Genomic DNA, 24,330 nt, shown 5'->3' with positions numbered 1-24,330 from the left:
GTTGTTAAATAAACAATTAATGTACATTAGTACGTTAGATAAAAGAAATAACCAATTCGTCTTGTATCGAATTTGAGTCTGGCATCGTCATGGTTATTTCATGCAGTTCGTGATTTTTTTTTTTAGGTTGCTGAAGGTTTCGACCGATCGATAAACCGGTTAGAACTCGATTGTGCAGATTTCAACCCTTCAGTTTTTAAAAAGTTATGAATCATAATAGGTTTTCTCAAGAAATAGAGAAAAATAATACTCTGTAGATGGAAATATATGATCGTATCCTCCTCTTTTCTCTAATGAACTTTACCATGAAACCTTGCTCTCTCAAATAATCTTGTGAAACCAGGTAAAATGTTCAAAGCTAGATATATAAGGATTCGAGATATAGAGGTTGAAATGCATGAAAAAATAGTAAATTGGAGTTCAACCTTTCATCATGGTCCTACATGATTTCGGAATACATGAGTTCAACTGTAACTTTCAATTTTTCACAAACGTGAAATTGTAACTTTCAATTTTGCGAAAAGTTTACAACTTCGCACACACCAAGTGTTATACAGCCCAAAGGATTACAAGTACTTAAAGGATATATTTACATGTATCCTGCAACTACCCCTTGCATTGACCGAATGAAGGTAATCCAATAAACCAAAGCTATAATATTCAGTCAATGCCTCGTTATAGCCTTGCGCATTTATTCGACGTTCATCCTTTCTTTACGACATGACGATATGGTTTCAACTGCAAACATACAAGATTAGCCGAAAATAGCTTGTTGGTGGCGTTTTAACCCGCGCCCATACATTGTATGCAGCTTATACCTCAAGACAGTAACCATGTATTTTATTTTATGTGCTGACATGCTGTACGTTTATGCCATAAACTTTATGGATATATATTGCATTATACATTTTAGTTACTTTTAAAATAATGACCATCTCTGGTGTAAATTTTTGTTTACATAGTTTATTTTTCAGATCACATTTTAATGTTCTTAAAGCATATATCAAATTCATACATTTTAACTAAAAGTTTGTCTTGTAATTAACAATACCATTATCAAACATGTAAAGTTTTATATATAGCAGAGGAAGTTTCATTCAGCATGTATGTAACTGTATTATTAACAAAACAAAAATAAAAAAAACAAAACTGCATAAGGATACAAAATCTACCCTGAGTAAATTTTCTGTTTCTGTTTAGATTGTAAAAAGTAGAAAAATATATGACTTCAACATTCAACAACCTTGAGTGGTTAAATAACTAGCTGATGTTTTCACTGGTGTAAACAAAAACAGAAGCTTCAAAATAAAATAAAAAACAATGTTGACTTACTAATAAACTTGATCATCTTCTTAACAGATTTTAATTGAAAATAGAACAACAATGCACCTGGATTTTGTCTGAGTGTTCCTTAATTAACACTCAATATACACATGTTCATACACCTGTTACATACACCATGTAATGGAAGAGTTATATGACTGTACTACAGATAATTTACAATTCAAATTTTAAAACACTTTAAGAGACAATCATATCACACACTGTACTACCCCTAAGTCAGTGCAATTTCCATCACCCTGATTAAATAAACTATTCAAAAAACAAAATAAAACTTTAATGGTAAAGTGGCGTCGAAATTCCTAATGGGGGGGGGGGGGGAGAGGAGAGGGGGAGGGGCTAGAAGTATACCTATGACTCCAACTTCTCATTATTTCCATCTGTTCAAAGTAAATTTAGGAAAAATTATCTTTGCTTCGATAAAAAAAAGTGGGGGGGGGGGGGGGGGGGCTGAACCCTCCATGATGCTATGTGCCTAATGGTTAGGTCTAACTTTGCAAAAAAAAGTGGGGGGCTAAGCCCCCCCCCCCCATTCCGACGCCTATGTGGTATTAAGAAACTGACACAAATATATGATATACTAGGCCTACAATGTCCCCTGAATCTTTGTGGTGATATTGATATTTTTTCTATAGTAATAGGCATACTACCGGTATTTAAATAGGAGTCAAAATACCTTACTTAAATAACAGTATACAAATGAATTGGGCCAAAACGTTTTTTTGTTTTTGTTTTTTTTTTAACCTTTTTTCTTGAGCGTTCAGTGCTGCTGATGCTGCCATATTGTTGAGTTTTAAATTGCAATGTTGAAAAGGGGGATACTTCAATTTAAGGTAAAATAAAAAGAGCTAGAAAGTGACATAATTCCCCATTGCAAGTATCAAAATTAACATTTATCTAAATTAAAAGTAAAATAACTGCCTGTTGCATTATATTTTGAATTTTTTTGGCCTGAAAAATGATTACTTTTTTTGAAATTTGTGTTACAAAATGTTGATAATGATACAGAATACTATAATGCATATTATGCCATCTCCAAAAGAATTAAACTAATTAACACCATATGCCTTGCTTTTCTGCATGAAAAAAAAAATCACCTTTGTTACCATCTGAAACTAGATTTTGCAGCTAAATAATTTTTTAAACACAAGTATTAAACAATAGTGCTTTTCACTATGACTTCTTATATGTAACATGTTCATATAAACAGATAACATTACCAATGCATACATCCGTGAACAAGTTTAACATGCAACAAGATTTGAAGAACACATTTTTAAAGAATGCTCACACTATATAAAACATGAAATAAACAGAGTAAAATCAGCAATCTGAATATAAAATAAGCAGAATAAATTAAGGTTTGTATCACAGAATCACACAAAGGTATAATTGTTTATTAAAACATATTAATAGTTTTCTAAATATCAATTAAAAAGATAAAAAATACATGTATATATTCAAAATCCTAAACATTTCTTTTGTTAACTTCCTTGCTTCATATTTTCTGGCTGAAATAAAAAAAAAAGTAAAATAACTTACTACATGTACTATACATGTATAATAAATATTTTAATCAAATTCACTGATTATATCTTTAGTAATTATCGGTAGTCATGAGAACTTTTATACTCTAGTCATTTTAACAAATCCATTTTGGTCAAAGGTTCTTGGATCATTGGAGTATTATTTGAGTTTAGAATTACATGTATTTTGATTCTTGGAATTTAGGGCTTTCAAGAAAATTGCCCTTAGTTTGACTAACTTTAACAACTACCTTGAATTTTTATTGATTTTTGCGTTAGTTAATCCAGCTAACTAATATGATAATAATTATAAACCAAGCGTTTACCTCGGAAGGCTCTTTTTCATAACACAGAAACATGGACCATAAAAAGGAGGCGCATCCGATCACCTTGGCGCGATGTTTGTAAGGAACAACAGAAAAGTTGACAGCTTGTATAAATGGCCAGAACATCATACCAGTCTACAAAGGACACAAAATTATCTTTTTTTCTTTTTTCACCCCCCCAAAAAACTGCATTTGAATATTTTATAAATCTATATACATGTATTTAAAAGATTTAATTAATAAAAGACTGTACACATGTATGCACACATCACAATGATGACTACTCTAAAGGCTGGATGGTGCTGACCTTCACCCTGATAAGTTATGTATTATGACCTGATATCAAATTTTTACTTGGTCATTGCCAAACAGTATACCAAATGTTTTGAAAAACAGTTATAATATTAATAGTCCTTAAAAGACCTTTTAAATAGGTACATGTATAACATATTGTATATATATATAGATATACATAATTATCTCATACGTGTGGTGTATATTACCCATGTGATAAACCTTTGCTATATCAAACGGGTGATGCTTTTATCAAATACTTCCGGTCCAAACTATTTTTGACACAGCCCCTTGCTTCAACGCTTCATTGACCTATTTTTGATGATTTGCTAGTACATGTACTTTCAACATAACTATATCTACTACAAAAAGTGATATAAAATTTAATGGACTTTGTCAAAGACTTAAATTACAAATATGAAGGAAAACACATAACTGCTTAGCATAGGCATCGGAACCCCGGGGCTATTAGTTGGGGGGAGGCTAAGCCCCCCTCCCCCCACTTTTTTTGCAAAGTTATAGTATTACATAACCGTAACCAAAAGACCTTTTTTCTTGTTTTCAAGATTTTTGATAAGTTTAGCCCCCTTCAAAATTTCAATTTGCTTTATGTAGTTTATAAAACTACAAATTACGTTAACTATCAAGGAGTTCATCATGAAAACAGAGCGTACTGGTTGTGTTTATATACAAGAACTTACCGAAATAATGTTTCATAAGACTTTGATTCCACCACCAGTAAGCATCCTTATTCACTATTTTCAATTTCGAATCATTAGGCTAGTGTTTGTGTTATTAAACATCAACAATTTTTCCTTGTTCAAGTTGATTCAAACTAACAAGCATTCGCAACTTTGTGTATATGTCAACAAACTTGATTATTCAATTTTTTTTATCAGTATTTCCATTTAATCAAATGAATAAGCTCTAAGAAAAATTCAGTGAAACTTTACATTAAAACAGTTAGATTTATCTCAGAAATGACGTAATAAATTGTACTGCACAAGGTCACAATAACCGCATGACACAACGTTGCATCATTGTTTTTAATCTCTGAAAAAAAAATCAATTTGGGTCATATAAGGGACTGTCTCAAAAGCTTCATAATATAAATCAAACTGTATGAGATAAATAGAACATCTATAATTGTGTGATTTTATATTTGCTTTATCCAACTCGTTGAAATGGTCATATTCGCTCGGCATGCCTCGCGAATATATACACCATTTCAACTCGTTGGATAAAGCAAATATATAATCACACAATATAGATATCCTCTATATATCCATCATGGATCTGAGAGCCAAAAATATCTGCCATTTTCATAATGTGTCATATTTAATGTGTCATATTTAATGTGTCAGGAAATAGAGAACAAATATAAAAATTATTAAAAAGCCAGGAAAACAGCAGATATTTCAGACTGATCATGTGTTGCAGAGCTCCATCTACATATTATGTATTAAGTTAGATGAACTTTATGTATTTGAAGTTTTTACCTTGTAAGTAATAGGGAATTTCACAAGCCACTCTTCCTTAAACTGCTGAAGGGATTTTCTCTCAAGCATACACGTAGCTGAAAAATCCCAAAGAATATTGGTAGAATCTTTAATTCGTATATGAATATAAACAATTGTATACTTGTTGAACAGAAAGACATAAAATGGAAGTTCAAAAGTTGTGAAATGGGATGGGTGAAAATATGACCGACCAGACTGGCATTTGAGTCTCTACCAACAGAGCTATAATTTGGCACCAGCTGACCATCACATTTCTCCCCCTTAATAGATCCCCCCCCCCCTCAAAGATAATCACCAAATGTCCTTTACCTTGGCATGTGTTAACCTGAAAGTTCTAGGGGTTGGTGATGGCACTATTACCGGGTAAGTGTGAGGGGAAGGGTAAAATGATTACGGAATATATCGGGATTCAAACCTGCACTCCCTAAATATACATTTAACTCAATGACTCAAATATTGGCTCAGGTTACATTTGGTAACATAGCAACCCCTGGAACTGGAATGTTAAACACCTGCAATGGGAAAGAATCTGGAGATGCATCTCTGAGGGAAAAGATCATTCACATTGACAATATTGAATAAATTAACTTACTGAAGTAAAATGTAGATATGGCCACTGGAGCGAAGACAACTTGGTCAGTTATCATCTTTTTGGCCACAGTTTTGATCGCTCTCCCTGGAAACATTCTTTCAGCAAGGAACATCCAGGTAAAGACTAACGGAGCGACCACAAATGTCCCCACAGTCACCATTCTCACAGACTTTTTGTAGTCCATTTGCTCTTTCTTGCTGATGAACTTTTGCTCCACTGAGTCTGATATGGTCCACAGAGTGGCATATGTTGCCATAGTTTGTAAAATGGTCATTTTTTTGTTGTTGAGAAATACGATACCTCCTGCAGATATGTTAAACTAGAGAATTTTCAGAACCTAAAAGAAAAAAAGTTAAGGTAATGCATGTGATTGAAATTGAAAGTACATATCATGTTATGTTTCACACTTAGGATCAATATAATATACTTTTTAGTTGCAGCTTTTTATCAGTTTATAATAGTACATGCACAATGCAATAGGGAATGAAAACCAATAGTATAACCTTCTATAATGATAGTTAATTATTTCATTCTTATGCAAAATACTGTAGATTAACACTTTGTTTAACTCTATTTCCGTTCTTTGGATTTTCATCTTTTGTACTAGATTTAACAGTTTTTCTACTTTTTTCCATACAAACAGTCACACTGACCTTCAGCAGTTCAAGTTTCAGTTTGTAAGAACAGCTGACGGATGTTGCTTTCACTGTGGGAACCAGTTTTATGAATGAAAGATTATTCCGATTATTCACTGTAGTGCCTATTGCATGAAAATATACTATAGACCTATAAAAATTAAGGTTGCAATCACAATAATTAATTCCACTTCCTTTTAGAAAGCCATTCTTCCACTGAACATGCTGATTGATAATTTGATTTCAAAATATTATAAACGTTAGATCCAAGAACGACTTAATTTCGATGCACTTCCGGAACACCGTGGACGGTGTCTGATTAAAAACATGACGATGAACGAATGTATTGATTGTCGCTGTCATGGCTAATTGCAAACTTAATGTCCGAATTCAGATGAATATGACAGTGCAGTGTTAAAATGATGAAAGGTTTCACCGTTGTGATGCTTGTTCTGGGCACGTTGTTCGTGCCAGTTACAGAACAAGCTGCACCGCATCCTCAACCCAAATCAGAGGCTGTACCCAACATTACACCGGACCCTAAAGTGAATGGAAGGTATTTCTAATAAAAAATAATGCTTTGTAAGATAAAGCATGTACCATGCACAGCTGATGCACAGGGGCTTCTTCTCACAGTCACTTGATTCTGTATAAATGTTCACTCTACTATAGAATAATAATAATATACAAATATTGACTGGGGTTGAGGGCAACATTGATTATATTAGCCCACGAGGGACGAAATATTGCCCGACGCGAAGCGGAGGGCAATATTTTCGTCCCAAGGGGGCTAATATAATCAATGTTGCCCGAAAACGCAGTCAGTATTTGTTTTGTTATATGAAGAAACAAATCAAAATTTAAGAAAGTAATTGAAAACAGATCGCCGTAATTTTCTCAGCTCAACAAAGAATTCACGAATTCAATTTTGTGCAAAGTTCATTTTCAAAATATCCTCCGCATCAAACGGTGACTAGTGATATTCCGCTGACTGTAAGAATTAACATACAGATGTTCTACCTGATTTTCCTTCTCAGAAGTTCGCAAACCCTTATATCCGTTATGATAGCAAACCGTTGCATTGCGCGTCTGTTGTTTACTTGCCTTGACTGACTCTCTATTATGACATCACCTTGTTTTGGAGTCGCGAAAGGTTATTTACGTCATCGTTTACAAATCAACAAATCAGAGGCGATTATTTGAAACAGAGGGAATGTTCATTAGATATTATTCCTAGCCGGTCAATATCAAAAAAATATTGACCGGTCAATATTTTTCGGACGAGCTACCGGTAATATTACAATTAATGACTATTCGTCTATATAGAGTTATATAGTGAGAATATTCTACTGAATATAACAACGAAAGTTATCTAACTTTGAATAACGTGGAGTACCCCCTTTAGTGGATTGCATTGATATCAATTTTGTTTTTATTGCCCTATGGAAAAGTAATCTCGAGGAGATTTGTGGAGACTAAAAAATGTCAGTCCAGAGATTTTCCTTTGAAAACAAAATTTATTGCAATTTACAGAAGGGGAGTACCCCATGTAATTTGGAGTTTGATATCGTCTTTAAGATATCGATTTTGATTTACTTAATAATTTCATAGAGAAGAAGCATCCATCGAAAATTAATTTAAAAGCTTGATATTAAAAGTAAGGGAGGTCTAATGCTTAATTGCAGTCCGAGTTAACAGATATGATCGACACATATACGCTGATTGGTAAGCACTGTATGGCAAAAAATACTGGTCCATCAATGTTTTACCTTACTCTTACTGAGTTACTCGAAAAAAAAACTAATGAATACGATGATGTCTTCTGATTTTCGGGCCACACATTTTTACATTAGGGCAAGTCGGAAATTAAATATACTTGCCTGAAGGGCAAGTAGATGGAAAAGTTAATGTCTATCCTTGATCCAAAATTGGCCACTCCATGCATGTGGCTCCCCGAGACAACCATGAGAGACTTAACCCATTCATGCTTTCACTCTCGGCAGGTGTGTCATACAATGGTTTTTCGTAATGGTAAAAATGCGCTTTCACTCTCTGCAGGTGTGTCACAATGTTTTTTCATAATGGTAAAAATGTATTTTGTCCTGTAACACAAAGACCTCAGCAACTGGTAAGTGGATCTTTACTCTCAAAACTATAAACTCATTTGTAGTTTTATTGATGTAAATGGCACAAATGGTACAGAACTCATCAACTCAACAACTACTTTTACAACAACGATAGCCACTACAACCAAGCGTGTAGCAGTGGACCTGCCCAAGAAAGGAGCGGCGGAGGAAGAGCATCACAGTAGCTTCACCATCTTCTTCATCCTCCTCGTTGTTGGTATGCTTGTTTTTGATAATCAAAGAAATTCTAATGTAATAGACATGATTTTGTCTTGAATATTGCTTTTTTCCTTCATTTTGAATTTTCATCATATGATTTGAACTCTCGGTTTATAGACACATGTTCGTTAGATAATATCTTTCAACGTTTTCTTGATGTTTTTTTTTTATTTTCAGCTCTGGCAATATTGACCACACATATGCTTATTCAAACCAGATTTCACTATTTACCTGAAAGCATTGCAGACATTTTATTAGGTAATTTTTATTCAATTTGAAATCTTAAATCTACATACAGTTACTTTAACATATCTTATTTTTATATTATAGAGATGATAAAAAGAGAGAAAAAATCCCTATGGATTAGTTGTTTATGTTTAAACTTAAGAATATTTTTTTTTTCATGACCATGATAACTACAACAATGTTCATGATACAGGTATATGTAGCAATGGGTAAAATATTTTTTATCATCTTTTATTTGTATAGATGTACTGATATTTGTTTTTTTTTATATTTTGTAGGTGCATTTGCAGGATTGTTGTTGAAAATTTTTAATTCAGGAGATCCTCAGGTAATTATGCTGTAAACGCAAACAAAATGACTGACACTAATTTTTTTAATGGACGGGCTTGAAAATCATTCTTTTTTATGATTTACACTTCCATATAAAGATTGCTGATGCAATCATGTAAGTTAAAGGATTTTGTACAAACACACATGTATTGTGAAACAATATCTTTTTTGCAGAATCGTGAAGCTTTCAGTCCCACAGTGTTCTTTATAGTTTTACTGCCTCCCATTATCTTTGAATCAGGATACAATCTGCACAAGGTATATATAAGATTTTAATGTGTAAGAAACAACTTAAAAGTTATTTGAAATGTGTAATTTTTTTTCTTGTATAGCATGTTGATTTTAATAGTTCCATAATGAGTTAACTACAGTCTACTGAACTAGACAATTGATAAGTTCTGTACTTGAATGACATCATTGTCATGATGTACATATAGCTGTTTTTGAAGTTAAAACTTATGCACATATTCATTATATGCTCCTATCATTTTACGGTACACTTTAACAGTACAGATAAATAAACAAGATGTTGGTAAATGTTGCCACAATTTACTTTGACATGATCTTAGGTTGATAATCACTTAAGGTGAGGTTTGTGGCTACAGGGAGATAACTCAGATTTCCATTGTGACATAACTACGGTATCCTTTATTTCAGATTTAATGTAAAGGTTTACAGGGTTGTCTCTAAGACCCGGGGGGCGGGGAATTCCCCCGCCTATAATGCCTTATTTACCCGACTATAATTGCATTTCAAACACAATGTAGCTATAAGAAAGACCCCCAGACCCCCTTCTACTTTTTTATTTCTTCCTTCTACTTCAATTTTTAGAGACAACCCTGAGGTTTATATGACACTATAATTGACTTGGATGTTCTATATAAAAAAAAAATTGTATGATGAACAAAATGGTATGTATTTTTGGTGCAATTAAAAAAATAGAAATACAAACCACAAACCTTACCTTAAATTCAATAATTAAAAGCATAGTGGTGGAAATTGTACAGAATACATGTACATGTATATGTAAAACCTGCATTCCAATTTGAAATAATTCAGGATGTCTACATTGTGCTCATTTTCTATTATATAAGTGTATAAATGTATAATATGATTTTTGTCTTCAGGGTAACTTTTTCCACAACCTTGGCTCTATATTGGTGTTTGCCATTCTTGGAACTGTGGTGTCAGCTCTAGTGGTGGGAGGGGGCATATACCTTCTAGGACAGGTACCGGTACTGTTTTTTTACTGGATCAGTAATAATTTAAAATACTGATCTATATATTTATATCTAAAAAAAAGATATAGCATTCGACACCTGTATATTGGGTAAACCTCAAATATTTCATAATTGGAGGCTGTCAGGTATATTCATTACAGACATTTTTACAGTCATGAAGGTTTAGGGATAGAGAACATACAAGTCATTTGATAAAATTCATATATTATTGTAAACTAGGGGAGATTATATAAGCTATTCCTTAAAATATTTACAATGTAACACAGTAAATAATGATTATATTGCACCAGCTCAATAAAGTATGAAGGTTGTATTCAGCAGAAAGATGAGAGATTTTACATTCTATTACAGGCAGAGGTAGTGTACAAGTTGAGCTGGATTGAATCCTTTGCCTTTGGCTCGCTGATATCAGCCGTGGACCCTGTGGCTACTCTGGCTATTTTCCATGCCTTAGATGTGGATCCTATTCTCTACATGTTGGTGTTTGGGGAGAGTGTGTTGAATGATGCAGTGTCTATTGTACTTACTACGTAGGTATCCTGAGAAATACAGATAGTATATGTCACCAATTTTTGAAAGCATTAAAGTATGATAATATGTTTTACGGTGCTACCATTCTGGCGAGCGCAGCAAGAATTACACATACCTTGCATCATTGTCAACTTAGTTTTATTTGGGTATCAACGAACGTCAAAGAATTTTTGAGAGAGTATTGCTCTACAATAAGTATGCCAAAGGTACTAATTTTAATGGTTATGATACATACAGCGCAACCCCCTTCCCAGAGAGAGAGAGAGTGAGAGAGAGAGAGAGAGAGAGAGAGAGAGATCGAGAGATCGGTACCTGTTTGTAGGTGTTTAATTTCCCCACTTTTAAATTTAATGGTCTGACTATATGCAATATCTACATAATTTTTTTAAGTGTTTATTTTTTTCATTTTATTCCTTTTTATTTAGTTCAAAATGTCCTATTGTTTATTTCCTCCCTACTCATGCATACACAATTAGCTTAAAAATGGATCGATATGACAGTAAAGTATGGCTCTTGCTTATATATATACATAAAATCTCTATATTAAAAAAAAATTAAAAACAAATCATATGTAAATGAGGCAGGTATCGCAGTCTATACTGAAATAGCTAGTACACGCATTACAGATGTTTGATCCACATCTTAAATGTATCGCGGGAAATATAGCGCGAGTGCACTGTGACGTCATCCATGACTTTGTTCGTCTTTGTTTACGTTTCTCAACTCAATACGGAGGTATGGAAGCATGTAACAAATCTTTTGAGTCTCGCCAAAGAATATGCGGTACTCAAAACGTGTCTTCAAACTGTAAATTACGAGTTAAAAGTCGGCCATTTTTGGCATAGCACCACGGGTGAAAACATTAGAGAGCATTATGGGACGTAGACAACAAATTTTGTTTGTTGAACTGTAGGTTTAGCTCGTTCTTTTTCCCGCGCACACTGGTTCTTAGAGCTCACTTCGTTCGCCGGCGCACATTAGGATGATGTTGTAAATTAGTTATTTTTATGTTAACAATTTACTTGTGCATGTTCATTTTGGAAAATTTAGACATTAATGTTGTAATAATTCAGCAAACTTAGACTTGATCCTGCTTATTGATAAACTTGAGAATAGCAAGGAATTTTGATATTTTCGATATCATAATGTATAGGTTTAAATGCTATAAAAGTACCAATTACAGCATCTTTGCACAAAGATTAAATTACATGTATTTTATAAACCTCGACCCCTAGCATGCTATAAACTTTAAACTGTATGCTTTGGTTAACACAGTGACCCCTTTAATATACATGTATCTTGCATGTTCTTTCAGTACTGTGTTAGAGTATGCGGACCCTTCTGTACAGATCACTAGTAAAACTCAGGCAGTGTTCTCAGCAGTAGGCCGATTTCTGGGCATGTTCTTTGGCTCAGCAGCCATTGGAGTTGTGTGTGGGTTAATCAGTGCATTAGTATCCTTTGATTTTGATTGATAGTGAAGTTTTTTTTAGATAGAATGTGTATATATATGTATGTTATGAAATGAGGAATGGATATTGCTTCTTTTTTTTAGCCACTGAAATTCTCTACTTAAGATACAGATGCATGTAACATGTATGATATATTTATTATGCATAAAAGTGTTACTACAATATTGGTATATTGAACAATGTTCAGAATGCAAATTTAGGAAATCAATTCAATTTAGTTTTTCAAACTGAAATTGACATTTTCTATTCTGCAATAATATGAGAGATATATACAATAGTATTGCAATTAATTAATTTTCTCTTGATATTATCTTTTTTTGTATTCCTTGATGAAATTAAGCTTTTAAAATATGTAGATTTAAGGAAAACTCCCTCACTGGAGTTTGGACTTATGTTGACATTTTCATATTTGCCATATGCTTTAGCAGAAGGAATCCATTTATCAGGTGAGATGACTAATACCTCTATAATAATTTCCTTAAATCAAACATTTTTGTCATTAAAAATATGGTACAGAAGAAAGGAAAATACACTGTAAAGAGACACTGTATAACTGTTCACTAAATACATGAATACCAGTTTATTGCACGGGCACCTGATGTTATAATTTTTTGTCATAATAAAAATAAATATTCTTTACCTAATAATACATGGTTGTTATTAGGAATAGGGTATATATGTTTATTTTGACAAAATGTTATAACATCAGGTGCCTGTCGTTTATTGTAAACAGTGGGTACACAATTATTCAGTGCACTGTAGGTTTAAGTGTAATTTATTTTTCAGGTATTATGGCCATATTGTTTTGTGGCATCGTGATGTCTCATTATACTCACCCCAATCTGTCCCCGGTGACACAGATTACTACTCAACAGACATTCAGGACTATAGCCTTTATAGCAGGTATTTAAAATTCATCTACACAAAGTTTGTGAGACAGGCTGCTTTCATCAGCTTTCTTTGTACAAGTCTCATAAAATTGATATTAACATTAAACACTCAGAACCATAACTTTTAATGAATATGTGTGATCAAGCTAAGTTTGCTTAATGAGTTTACTTAGGTAAACTTTGTACATGTAAACAAAAATGATGCATTGTGATTTTGACATAAGAAATATACAAATCATACATCGTCACAAAGACTTTACAACAAGTACTGATGTAGGAAATAAATCTTTAGTTTATCTAAGTCATGAAGCTACCATTAAATCCATTCAAGACATGCTATAGGTTATTAAATTAAGTACAATGATACTGGTAAATTGAACATAAATATTTATTATTCTCTTCACAAAAGATTTATTTTGATTGAAGTCATGCATGCAAATGTGTAATATACCAGTCAACACAAATTCACTGCAAAGTTGTAGAAATACTTGGACATTGTATTTCAAAAGTGCTTTGGTTGCTTGCTAATGCTAATGCACAATTTTCATTGTATTATTCACCCTTGGAAAATAATTCAATAAAAGAAGGTGTGTGTAATTTATACATGTACATGTAGTCTCCTTTTTCATGTTGCCCGTTGTGCATTAGGATCAAATTCCATGTAGTGTTTCGGTACCTTGGTTATGAATGCCTTTTTGTTCCAGAAACCTGCGTGTTTGCCTATCTAGGCTTAGCCCTTTTCAGCTTTAGATTGATGGTTAAACCTGCTTTTGTGATATGGAGCATTGTAAGTTTGATATATTCACATCTAAATATTCCCTACCTACGTGTACCGGTTTATGTATTTAACCTTTATGTATATCTGAAATTCCTTTCCTGTAAACTCTAAATTAAATTTCTTATGTAAAGACTTGCCTTTATTTATTGCAAGTATCTAATGGTACCCTGGAACATTTGATTACAATTAAATAAGTGTATATGCCACATTTTCTTTTACCCTGGTTATTGGTGATTTTGTTGATGTAAAATTGGATCTGTTTTAGGCTTTGGTACTAATTGGAAGAGCTTTCAACATATTTCCTCTTTCATTTATCATGAACTACTTCAGAGAACACAGAATCTCAAGGAAGAATCAATTTATCATGTGGTTTAGTGGTAAGTATTGTGTAATGTTCATAAAAGCATTATTGTTAAATGTACCGGTACTTGTTACATGTAAGACTATAAGCATACACTATGAATTATTTTAAACAACTATGTAGCTGATCAAACGTACAGTTTTGTGTGTTGATGTTTTAACCTTTACTATAAATTTATGTTGTTCTGAACTTTTTTATGCAGTGCTATTGCATTTACCCTTAGTTTTCACATACGGTAATAATGTTGATATTTTTACCTGTACTTTGGGTTAACATGTTACTGTTGACTTTGCCCCGAGTTTTCACATAATTATTTTGATATTTTACACCTAATCTGTACTGTAGGTATATTGCCTTTTGCTGAAGTCTTCACATAATCATGTTGATATTTTGACCTGTACTATAGGTTTACATGGGGTTTTTGCCTTTGCCCTAAGTATACACAAATGTTGAATGTTTTGACATTTACTGTAGGTTGCACAGGATTATTGCCTTTGCCCTGAGTCTACACATAATTTGATATTTTGACCTGTACTGGAAGTTTATGAGGTGCTATTGCCTTTGCCCTGAGTCTAAACATATTTTGATGTTTTGACATGTACTGTAGGTTTATGTGGTGCTATTGCCCTCGCCCTGAGTCTACACTACATGTATTTTGATATTTTGGCTTGTACTGTAGGTTTACGTGGTGCTATTGCCTTCTCCCTGAGTCTTCACCTTGAGTTTGAGCAGGAGAAGAGATATGTTCTAGTTACAGCAACTCTGATCATTGTACTGTTCACAGTTATCTTCCTTGGAGGCATGACACTGCCAATCATGAAGGTAACAACGACAGATAAGCTACTGTAAACCAACTTTTATTTGTGTAATTTAAAAGAAATATTTGCAAGGTTCCCAAGAACCATTGTTGCAAATATTTCCTGTTGTGAAACAGCCTTTGTCGTATGGGTGTAATAATAACACGTATGTGGATAAAGCTTTGATTGGGAAAATAGTCATCACGAAGCAGTTTTGTTGTTTGTTCCGGTATCGATGTTTATGATAAATGGACGATGGATGTGAGAGGAATAAATGGTCTGAACTCGTGATGAGTTTTCCATCTTTTTATTTCATAACCGGAAACTAAAACTAAAACTACTAAATACGGAACCAACATGGTCGAACATTATCGATCCGGAATTCTGGTCAGACTATCATATTACAGATATGGTACATCCCCGCCGTGCAAAAAAAAAATTGGAGAATTTTTTCAAACAACATCAAAGACCAGAATTCCAAAATCAAGAAATGACATAAATGATAAAGATCAAGGGAATCTCAACAATAGGTGAAATATGGACATCTGATGAAAGTACATTGTCACAGAAATAATAATTCCATTGTTATTAATACTAGTATTCCATGGTAGTCAACCTGAAGAAATGGACATTCTATAGTAATGAAATCAGAAGTGAATAAAATGTACGAAACATGTATACACCATTCATTGGGCCCATCAAACACTCTCACATTTACACAACATGATATTCAAATCAGAGTGCATTAAGAAGAAAACTAATCTGCAAATGCCAAGTAAACAATGTAGATACAATTAAGTAAATTGCAATTGTGTAACACACTGACATTTTGTTGCAGTAGTGACTATTTTGGAAAAAGCTAGAATTCATGGAAAAAGTAAACATTGCACATTGGTGATTTTCTGAAAAAGCGTAAGTTTCAGCAATAGCAAAGTACTGTACTTACAGTGCTAAAGTATAAAAATGAAAAATGGTTTTGAATATGTATCAAAATGAAAAGACACAAGTTGAAAATACAATGTATAATCTCAAGATAAAAAAGTCTATGTTCTACATGCGGAATCCTCCTCGTGGGATGTGGCGGTCCTGGTTGCGAGAGTTAAGCTGACGAAGGTCGTCTACTTGAGTAGAGAGCAACTCAATCTTCCTAACGAGGTTTTCAATGGAGGGCTGTGTGGCAGCAGCAGCCATAGGTATGGTAGTACAGGTCTCTGGGGCAGCAGTGGGCTGCAACAGCTCTGGAGGAACAGATTTCCTGTAACCACTTGCGGCGCCAGACAGGGCAGATTCAAAAGACTGGGCCAAATCGATGGGTCGGCCTGCCCGAACGAAAAATGCCAGCTGGTCTGGGAGGCCCGCGATGAAACGGTGCATGATATCTCTGTCAGCAACCTCCAATCTCGTTCCCAGATCGACCACTGTGGCATAAAAGTCCTCAATGCGTTGATTTGGTTGCAATCTTAATGAGTGGAACTTCTCAACGTCAATGTGGAAACAATGGTTGTTGTTATACTGTGCCAGGAAAGCTGCATGCAAATTATTCCAGTTATACTTTACTGTGTCGGCCAGTCGTTGGTACCAGGACAAAGCCGGTCCTTGTAGATGTAGGTGAAAAGCAGCACACTTACGGTTTGTCGATGTTACTTTAATGCCGTGAAGTATCAAGTAACTATCCAGTTCATCGAGGAACTTCTGGGGGTCTTCATGTACATGGCCGGAAAATCTCGTAATATGGATTTTCTGTGAATCCATCATAGACGGCCTTGTTGAAATAACGGGTGTAGATTAACAGTTAATGATTCTCCACCATGTACCGGTATCGATGTTTATGATAAATGGACGATGGATGTGAGAGGAATAAATGGTCTGAACTCGTGTTTTTATTTCATAACCGGAAACTAAAACTAAAACTACTAAATACGAACATTATCGATCCGGAATTCTGGTCAGACTATCGTATTACAGATATGGTACATGTTTATAAAAGTTGATTTACAGTATCTGTATTTGAATAAAAATCTTATAGCTAAATAAACTTTTCAATTTATTATTGCTTGAAGGGTAAACACACAAGAAATGATTTTACACCTAATTTCTGTTTTCAGTCTTTCAATATCACATGCAGTTTCAATGTGTTAATGCTTTTCACACATCAAACACTCAGGAAAACTGCATAGAGAGATTTGAAAATTCGTTGACACAGTGACTACCTGTCATGTAGCATTGTGTTGTAGATTTCCAGACATAGGGTGTATTTTAGCATCAGTTTATATTTACAATAAATTCTTTGGGAAGAGCATCAACAATTCATTCAGCAGCATGCATTTACAGTTGTTAAGAGCATGAATCATACTCTATAAATGATAAGCATGTAACTGATTTAGAGATCCTAAGGTTCAGTCTACTTGCTTTAGTCTAATAGTGACATGTATGTGAATTTGTTTGAATAAAGCGAAGTTGATAATTGCATTAAATATTTGTTATTTTTAGTGTCTAGAAACCAAGAAAAAGAAGAAGAAATCCGATAAGGAGGTGTCCCTGAGTAAAACCAAGGAAATGGTAAGATACTATAGGAATGTAAGAAAACAAGTGATATAAAGGATTTGACAACAAAATGCACAGATATTGTCATAAGAAAATAATATTATACTATACATACATGTACATACAATTCAAGCTGTAACATAATTTTTGCAAAATTTCTACTTACTATAACATAGAGATAGATGACTTTAAAAAAAAAGATCAGAAATGGTGGATGTTATACCAGCCAAAAAATTAATGTATTGGTTTTGAGGCCAGAAATGTCAAAACATTTTAATTGTAAGATTTGCAAAGGTGAATAACTCAATGTCCATGATTTGCTTTAAAATTTAGATGTCCCCCTTCTCATTAATGCAATAAAATAATCATTAAATTGATTCAGTCTTAGAACCAATACATTAATGTTTTTCGTCTTATGATTAATTTGATGATATAAAAACAGGATTTGATGATATAAAAACAGGATTGATGAGTTAACATGTAAAGATATTTCCAAGAGTCTGGTTTACAGCATTCTCATCATTTGTTGGATCATCTGGAAATGTTGAGCTATCATAAAAATAAACATGAAAGGAAAATTTCAGGTAGAAATTCTCCTGTCTTAGTTAAAAACCATAAATGTTTTTTGTCAATCAAACTTTGTTCTCTAGCCCCCTATCCCACATGTACCATTCCAAGGGGTAAGTCTTTGCATATGCAGCTGTACCTGGAGAATGATAGATTACTCAGAGAATGGTCACTATAGGTTTAAATACCAAAAAGTACCGTACATGTATTATAACATCATCGTGGTGCCAGCACATGGGTTGGTTTATGACGCTAATACTGATACGGTGAATCTTACAAAGATATGTGTCATGGTACCACCACCACTACATGCTTTCATCTTAATTACCTTCTTGCAGAAAAAATAATACAAACCAGTTCTTTATTTTAACAGACACAAATGCGTTTTTAACCGGGTTTTCCAACGGAAAAATCCGGTTATTAAAATGGTGAAAATGGCGGGCGGGTGGGCGGGCGGGCGGCTGCCAAAAGGGTACCCTCATTGTACGGATAACTCCTCCTACAGTTTTCAAGATAGGAAGTTGTTCTTTTGCAGATCAATTGTACATATATCAGAGGTGTGCATATTGCTAGGATTTTGATTTCTGATTATTTATGAAAAAAATACCAGCTTTTGAACTTAGTCATTTTTGGGCAAAATATTGCATATAGGGTACCCTCATTGTACGGATAACTCCTCCTACAGTTTTCAAGATAAGAAGTTGTTCTTTTGCAGATCAATTGTACCTATATCAGAAGTGTGCATATTGCTAGGATTTTGATTTCTGATTATTTATGAAAAAAATACCAGCTTTTGAACTTAGTCATTTTTTGGCAAAAAATTGGGTATAGGGTACCCTCATTGTACGGATAACTCCTCCTACAGTTTTCAAGATAGGAAGTTGTTCTTTTGCAGATCAATTGTACATATATCAGAGGTGTGCATATTGCTAAGATTTAGATTTCCGATTATTTATGAAAAAAATACCAGCTTTTGAACTTAGTCATTTTTTGGCAAAAAATTGCATAAAGGGGAACCTTATTGTATGGATAACTCCTCCTACAGTTTTCAAGATAGGAAGTTGTTCTTTTGCAGATCAATTGTACATATATCAGAGGTATGCATATTGCTAGGATTTTGATTTCTGATTATTTATGAAAAAAAATACCAGCTTTTGAACTTAGTCATTTTTTGGCAAAATATTGCATATAGGGTACCCTCATTGTACGGATAACTCCTCCTACAGTTTTCAAGATAAGAAGTTGTTCTTTTGCAGATCAATTGTACATATATCAGAGGTGTGCATATTGCTAGGATTTTGATTTCTGATTATTTATGAAAAAAATACCAGCTTTTGAACTTAGTCATTTTTTGGCAAAAAATTGGGTATAGGGTACCCTCATTGTACGGATAACTCCTCCTACAGTTTTCAAGATAGGAAGTTGTTCTTTTGCAGATCAATTGTACATATATCAGAGGTGTGCATATTGCTAAGATTTAGATTTCCGATTATTTATGAAAAAAATACCAGCTTTTGAACTTAGTCATTTTTTGGCAAAATATTGCATATAGGGTACCCTCATTGTACGGATAACTCCTCCTACAGTTTTCAAGATAAGAAGTTGTTCTTTTGCAGATCAATTGTACCTATATCAGAGGTGTGCATATTGCTAGGATTTTGATTTCTGATTATTTATGAAAAAAATACCAGCTTTTGAACTTAGTCATTTTTTGGCAAAAAATTGCATAAAGGGGAACCTTATTGTATGGATAACTCCTCCTACAGTTTTCAAGATAGGAAGTTGTTCTTTTGCAGATCAATTGTACATATATCAGAGGTATGCATATTGCTAGGATTTTGATTTCTGATTATTTATGAAAAAAAATACCAGCTTTTGAACTTAGTCATTTTTTTGCAAAATATTGCATATAGGGTACCCTTTCACCTTATCCATTTCACTGGATACGGGTTGACATGGATTATGGATACAGTTCACTTAAAAGAAAACCCGGTTTGCTGTCACATTGACAGCTTTTCACTTGTTACTATTCTACATTAATTTTTACCCTTTTTCATGGGCCCAATATCAAAACAATACTAAGCAATACGTACACTACCATACGATGATATATAAAATTAATATGGCCTGTTTGAGAGGGTAACATTTCTTCCAAACAGGCTCTTTTTTCTTATTATGCTGAATATCTTAATTTTAAAGAAAACTTCACTGATTTTATATAGGAATGATGTGACCTCTACGGTGAACCGTACGTGCATAATTTGCACCCATATAACAATATACAATGTACCTTATCTGAGCTTGTATAGGTGCTTGAATGAATGAAATAGTTTTGTGATTTAACAGATTTTTTGTCTTACTTGTACGAAAATGATACTGTAAATGTATTCCTCAGATACTGGAAACTCCACTCTCATCCTTCTGAAGCATTCTATTGATGCATGGCTCATTGAGTATTCTTAAATTACATGAATATAATAGTAATGTGTCTATATGTTTACTCTTTACCAAATAATAGTGAATTTCACTGTACACTTTACAGAGAGAAAAAAATAAAATTCAATGACAAAAAGAATTGATTATCATATTTTCAAAAACAAAATCTTAATGGAAAGTAAATTGCATGCATATTTGCTTAAATGCTTTCACACAAAATTAGATTCAATGGCTTCAAAGTACACAAACATGTTAAAGTACCATTAGCACCAGAAGATAATTTATAAAGTTCATGAATGCCATCATATCTTTCACAACTTACATACTTAATTACTGGTGGACCATTCATTTTCACCTTTCATCAAGCAAGCATGTATGTAGCATGCACTAGTGAATAGATAATGTAGAAGTAGTAGACCATCACTATATAGTGTTCACTTTGTGTGACAGGGTGAGACTGTGGACACGGACCATCTATCTGAGCTCACAGAGGAGGAGTATGAAGTGGGATATATCCGCTCTCACCAGAAGGGCTTCCCCCGCATTGACACCAAATACCTGATTCCTTTCTTCACTCGTAGATTTACCAAACAGGTAAGTTTGACTGTGTAAGAGTCAACGAAATATCAGACTTTAAAAAACCAATATTCTACTGTTGTTTTCATGATAAGCTTCAGTTTGCTCTCAAGGTTTGTTTTTCCTTTAAATAAGTTAGCACAGCTGTGTTGGTATAATATTCAGCTGTATAAAATTAATGAAGAAATTTGTATTGAAATATGTGTTTTAAATTACTATGAAATTTTTTCAATCTTCAAAGATTAGTAAAAGAAAGGTGCATTTATGATAATATTCGTTATATGTGTGTGCCGTTAACAGGAAGTGAAAGAGGGGAGGACCCAGATCAACCACTTGGCCACCCAGTGGTACCAGGATGTTCGGGCGGTGCCTTCTGAATCAGACTCAGAGGATGAGGCAGAGACTAGTCTCATTAACCACACAGCAGAAGTCAATCATCACTGAATGTGCAGTCTTGTATATCAAGGGTCAACCATCTCTGAAGAAATCTGGAAGTTAATTTTCATCTCTTCCATCACTTACCTGAAGCCATCAATACACATAAGCAAACTTTGTCATGCTGATCCATTATGTGACAGAATGTACCGGTACATGTAACTGCTTTGGTGGTTTCCATTTATTCCTTGTATACAATGTACAATGTTACAGATACACTGTACGATGACCAACCAGAACAGACTGTTGAAACTGTTCTGTTCAACACAAAAAGATGAACATGTTTGAAGAGTCAAAGTCTACAAATCCATTTCCTTTGCGAAATATTCAATGTACATGTGCACATTCTGCTTGGTATACCAAATGATGGTTGATAATTAGAATTTACATGTATGAGAAACATATATCGTGTGAATTTGTTGTATAAAATTTACATGAAATTTGCTCAAATTCATTATTGTGTGTGCAGGATTGAGGACTATCAATGTAAAAACTCTATTGATATTGATCTCAGAAGAAAAGTATTTATCTTATTTTTTGTTTAATACAAAAGAGAAAAGAGAACTCTTTGGGCTATATACATGTATGTACATGTATATTCATTACCATTGTATTTACATGTTCATAATGTAACCTTGGTCTCAATAGAGTTTTGAGACTTTTTAAAAACATTTATTAGATGATATTTAGAATATAAGCTTTCATATTTTACATGGGTTCTGCTTTGAAAATCAAAATAATTTACAATTATAGATTTTTTTTTTTATTAAAATTATTTCCATGTTTTTTTTTTCTGGTAGTAGTATTATTTAGTTACTTCTTTATATCCTTTGTGGTATATGTGTAATTGATTGTTTATAACAGTAACATTGGGCAAACAATCAAGAAATGTTTCGATATGAAAAGCTTTTCATCGAACAATTTCTTTTTCTTGCAGCTATGTTTACTTAAGTATGTGATATTTATTAACTTTCTGTATCAGAAAGTCACGTGATTGAGCAGCGTGTGATGTCACAATTGCATTATAAGTTAATTTATTCATTTTCATATCTAACTTATGTACTTAAAGTATTATCATTGACTGTTTACCTAAATTTGGTCAAGCCAGTAAAAATGGAATAGATATAATGATAATGATATGATATTATATAAATTATTGTATTGTAAAAAATTGTTTTAACATATGATTATGGTACGCATATGAGAGTTCGGAGACAATGTATATTTAATCAGTGCTTTGCTCTATAGCAATTTATGATTATATTTGACGGATTTTTTTTCTTTTGGATTAGCTATCACTACTTTCTTTGACTATAGATAAGTTTTTCTGGTTCTGTGGAATCATTTGATTTGATGTTCTACTCTTAGGCCTGTACTAAAATCTACTGCTTTGTGGGTCATAATTTCATGGGTGTATACAATTATGTACATGTCCATGTTGAACGGTAGATCACACCCCCTCAAAGGTAACAGATCTTTAATAATCGTTAAACTTAAAAAACTAACTTACGATTCTGCAAATGATTGATGTGAAAAGTATTAACAAAACATTTGGTTGGGAACCTTACATGAACCGTACCGTAACAAATATATAGGTTATTAATGAAATCCAAAAACATTTAGCTACCATAAACAGTGATGATGACTGTTTCTTTTGTGTGCAAATTGTCATGTAGCTTTGAATTTTTCAATAGTACAATTGTATAACCACACTTTCAGATGATTAAGTCTTTAAATTTTGATAAGTTACGGTATTTATTTATGTAGCTTATTTTGAAGGTTTTATGAAAATCAGGCACTTGGTGTCCCAATGCCAACATATGAGAACTTTGCCATAACAACCATATAAGTATCTGATATCTTAATCCATTTCAGTGTCATATGTAGTAACTTTATATTTATTACACATGCACCAGTAGTAAGACTAGTGCTTGATGGGTTATTGTTGAGGTTGATTTTAAGAATTCAAAATGTGTTCGTTAGATGTATTTTGTTCACATATATAGTGTGTCATTCTATTACAGCTAAAGTGCTGTCAAATCTTTTTCAATTATCTGTATGAAAGTTTTCAAAACAAAATTGCAGAGAAATGCCAATAAAAATTTTAATCATCTTTTCGTTTTCTTCAGAGCAGTTAACGCTTATTATAATAGAAGAGAATTGCAGGCTTACTCCATATGATATCAAATTCAAAAAGTCCAAGTTTTTGATTGAAAATGCAGGCCATTGAAGTCATCATTCATTAATATGCCCACGAAATGGATTATGCTCGCATTAAGCTGGACTTAATTTACCAAGAACTCTCTGTGAAAGACTGACATCTCTGGCAAGGCTTCTTTTGAAAAATGCCAAATTGGTGGTGTATGTGGCCTTGACCATGTTCAGTGACCTCAGATCAGGGTCATGACAAGGTCATTGAGCAACTGATCATCTCATGTTTTCAGAAAGTCAGAAACTGTACATGGATGGCATGCTTTTGGTCAGAGGAATGGTTAGACGGATGGGAATAATGAATCCATCATAGCTTCCTCCTCAACCTGTCTTCTA

General features: G+C 33.4%; 2 protein-coding genes across 4 annotated transcripts; one reads left to right on the top strand and one right to left on the bottom strand.

Moving 5' to 3' along the window:
* Window positions 1–943: 943 nt before the first annotated feature.
* On the bottom strand, window positions 944–6,462 carry LOC128190856 (mpv17-like protein). The gene is made up of 6 exons (XM_052863069.1): window positions 6,253–6,462; window positions 5,600–5,936; window positions 4,987–5,063; window positions 3,194–3,328; window positions 1,693–2,852; window positions 944–1,643 (listed from the first exon to the last, which is right to left on the bottom strand). Exons 2-5 carry the CDS (start codon window positions 5,871–5,873, stop codon window positions 2,826–2,828), a joined length of 513 nt encoding a protein of 170 aa, XP_052719029.1. The 5' UTR covers window positions 5,874–5,936; window positions 6,253–6,462; the 3' UTR covers window positions 944–1,643; window positions 1,693–2,825.
* A 48-nt stretch (window positions 6,463–6,510) lies between these two features.
* Window positions 6,511–23,896, top strand: LOC128189214 (sodium/hydrogen exchanger 8-like). Of its 3 annotated transcripts, none has more exons than XM_052860738.1 (17): window positions 6,511–6,790; window positions 8,405–8,577; window positions 8,757–8,837; window positions 9,104–9,153; window positions 9,330–9,413; window positions 10,283–10,384; window positions 10,748–10,926; window positions 12,243–12,381; window positions 12,740–12,845; window positions 13,186–13,302; window positions 13,994–14,076; window positions 14,333–14,444; window positions 15,108–15,250; window positions 17,716–17,784; window positions 18,420–18,449; window positions 21,223–21,366; window positions 21,653–21,738. In XM_052860738.1, the coding sequence occupies exons 1-17, from the start codon at window positions 6,654–6,656 to the stop codon at window positions 21,653–21,655; spliced, it is 1,752 nt and encodes a 583-aa protein (XP_052716698.1). In that variant the 5' UTR covers window positions 6,511–6,653; the 3' UTR covers window positions 21,656–21,738. The 3 variants fall into 3 exon arrangements, with proteins under 3 accessions (XP_052716698.1, XP_052716696.1, XP_052716697.1); XM_052860736.1 differs by having other exon boundaries at window positions 6,512–6,790; window positions 21,649–23,896; XM_052860737.1 differs by lacking the exon at window positions 18,420–18,449 and having other exon boundaries at window positions 6,513–6,790; window positions 21,649–23,896.
* The last annotated feature ends 434 nt before the right edge of the window (window positions 23,897–24,330 follow it).

Source organism: Crassostrea angulata, chromosome 6, assembly GCF_025612915.1.
Source record: "Crassostrea angulata isolate pt1a10 chromosome 6, ASM2561291v2, whole genome shotgun sequence".
NCBI classification, from domain to species: domain Eukaryota; kingdom Metazoa; phylum Mollusca; class Bivalvia; order Ostreida; family Ostreidae; genus Magallana; species Magallana angulata.
Note: the sequence above shows the minus strand (reverse complement) of the source record. Positions and strands in the feature narration are given on the sequence as shown.

Coding starts and splice junctions, on each gene's coding strand:
- LOC128190856 (XM_052863069.1), bottom strand. CDS start 5,873: ATGACCATTTTACAAACTATGGCAACATATGCCACTCTGTGGACCATA. Junction 5,064..5,599: donor CATATCTACATTTTACTTCA/GTAAGTTAATTT, acceptor GGGATTTTTCAG/CTACGTGTATGCTTGAGAGA. Junction 2,853..3,193: donor ATGAAAAAGAGCCTTCCGAG/GTAAACGCTTGG, acceptor TTTTTATTTCAG/CCAGAAAATATGAAGCAAGG.
- LOC128189214 (XM_052860736.1), top strand. CDS start 6,654: ATGATGAAAGGTTTCACCGTTGTGATGCTTGTTCTGGGCACGTTGTTC. Junction 8,838..9,103: donor CATTGCAGACATTTTATTAG/GTAATTTTTATT, acceptor TATATTTTGTAG/GTGCATTTGCAGGATTGTTG. Junction 18,450..21,222: donor CACATGTACCATTCCAAGGG/GTAAGTCTTTGC, acceptor TTTGTGTGACAG/GGTGAGACTGTGGACACGGA.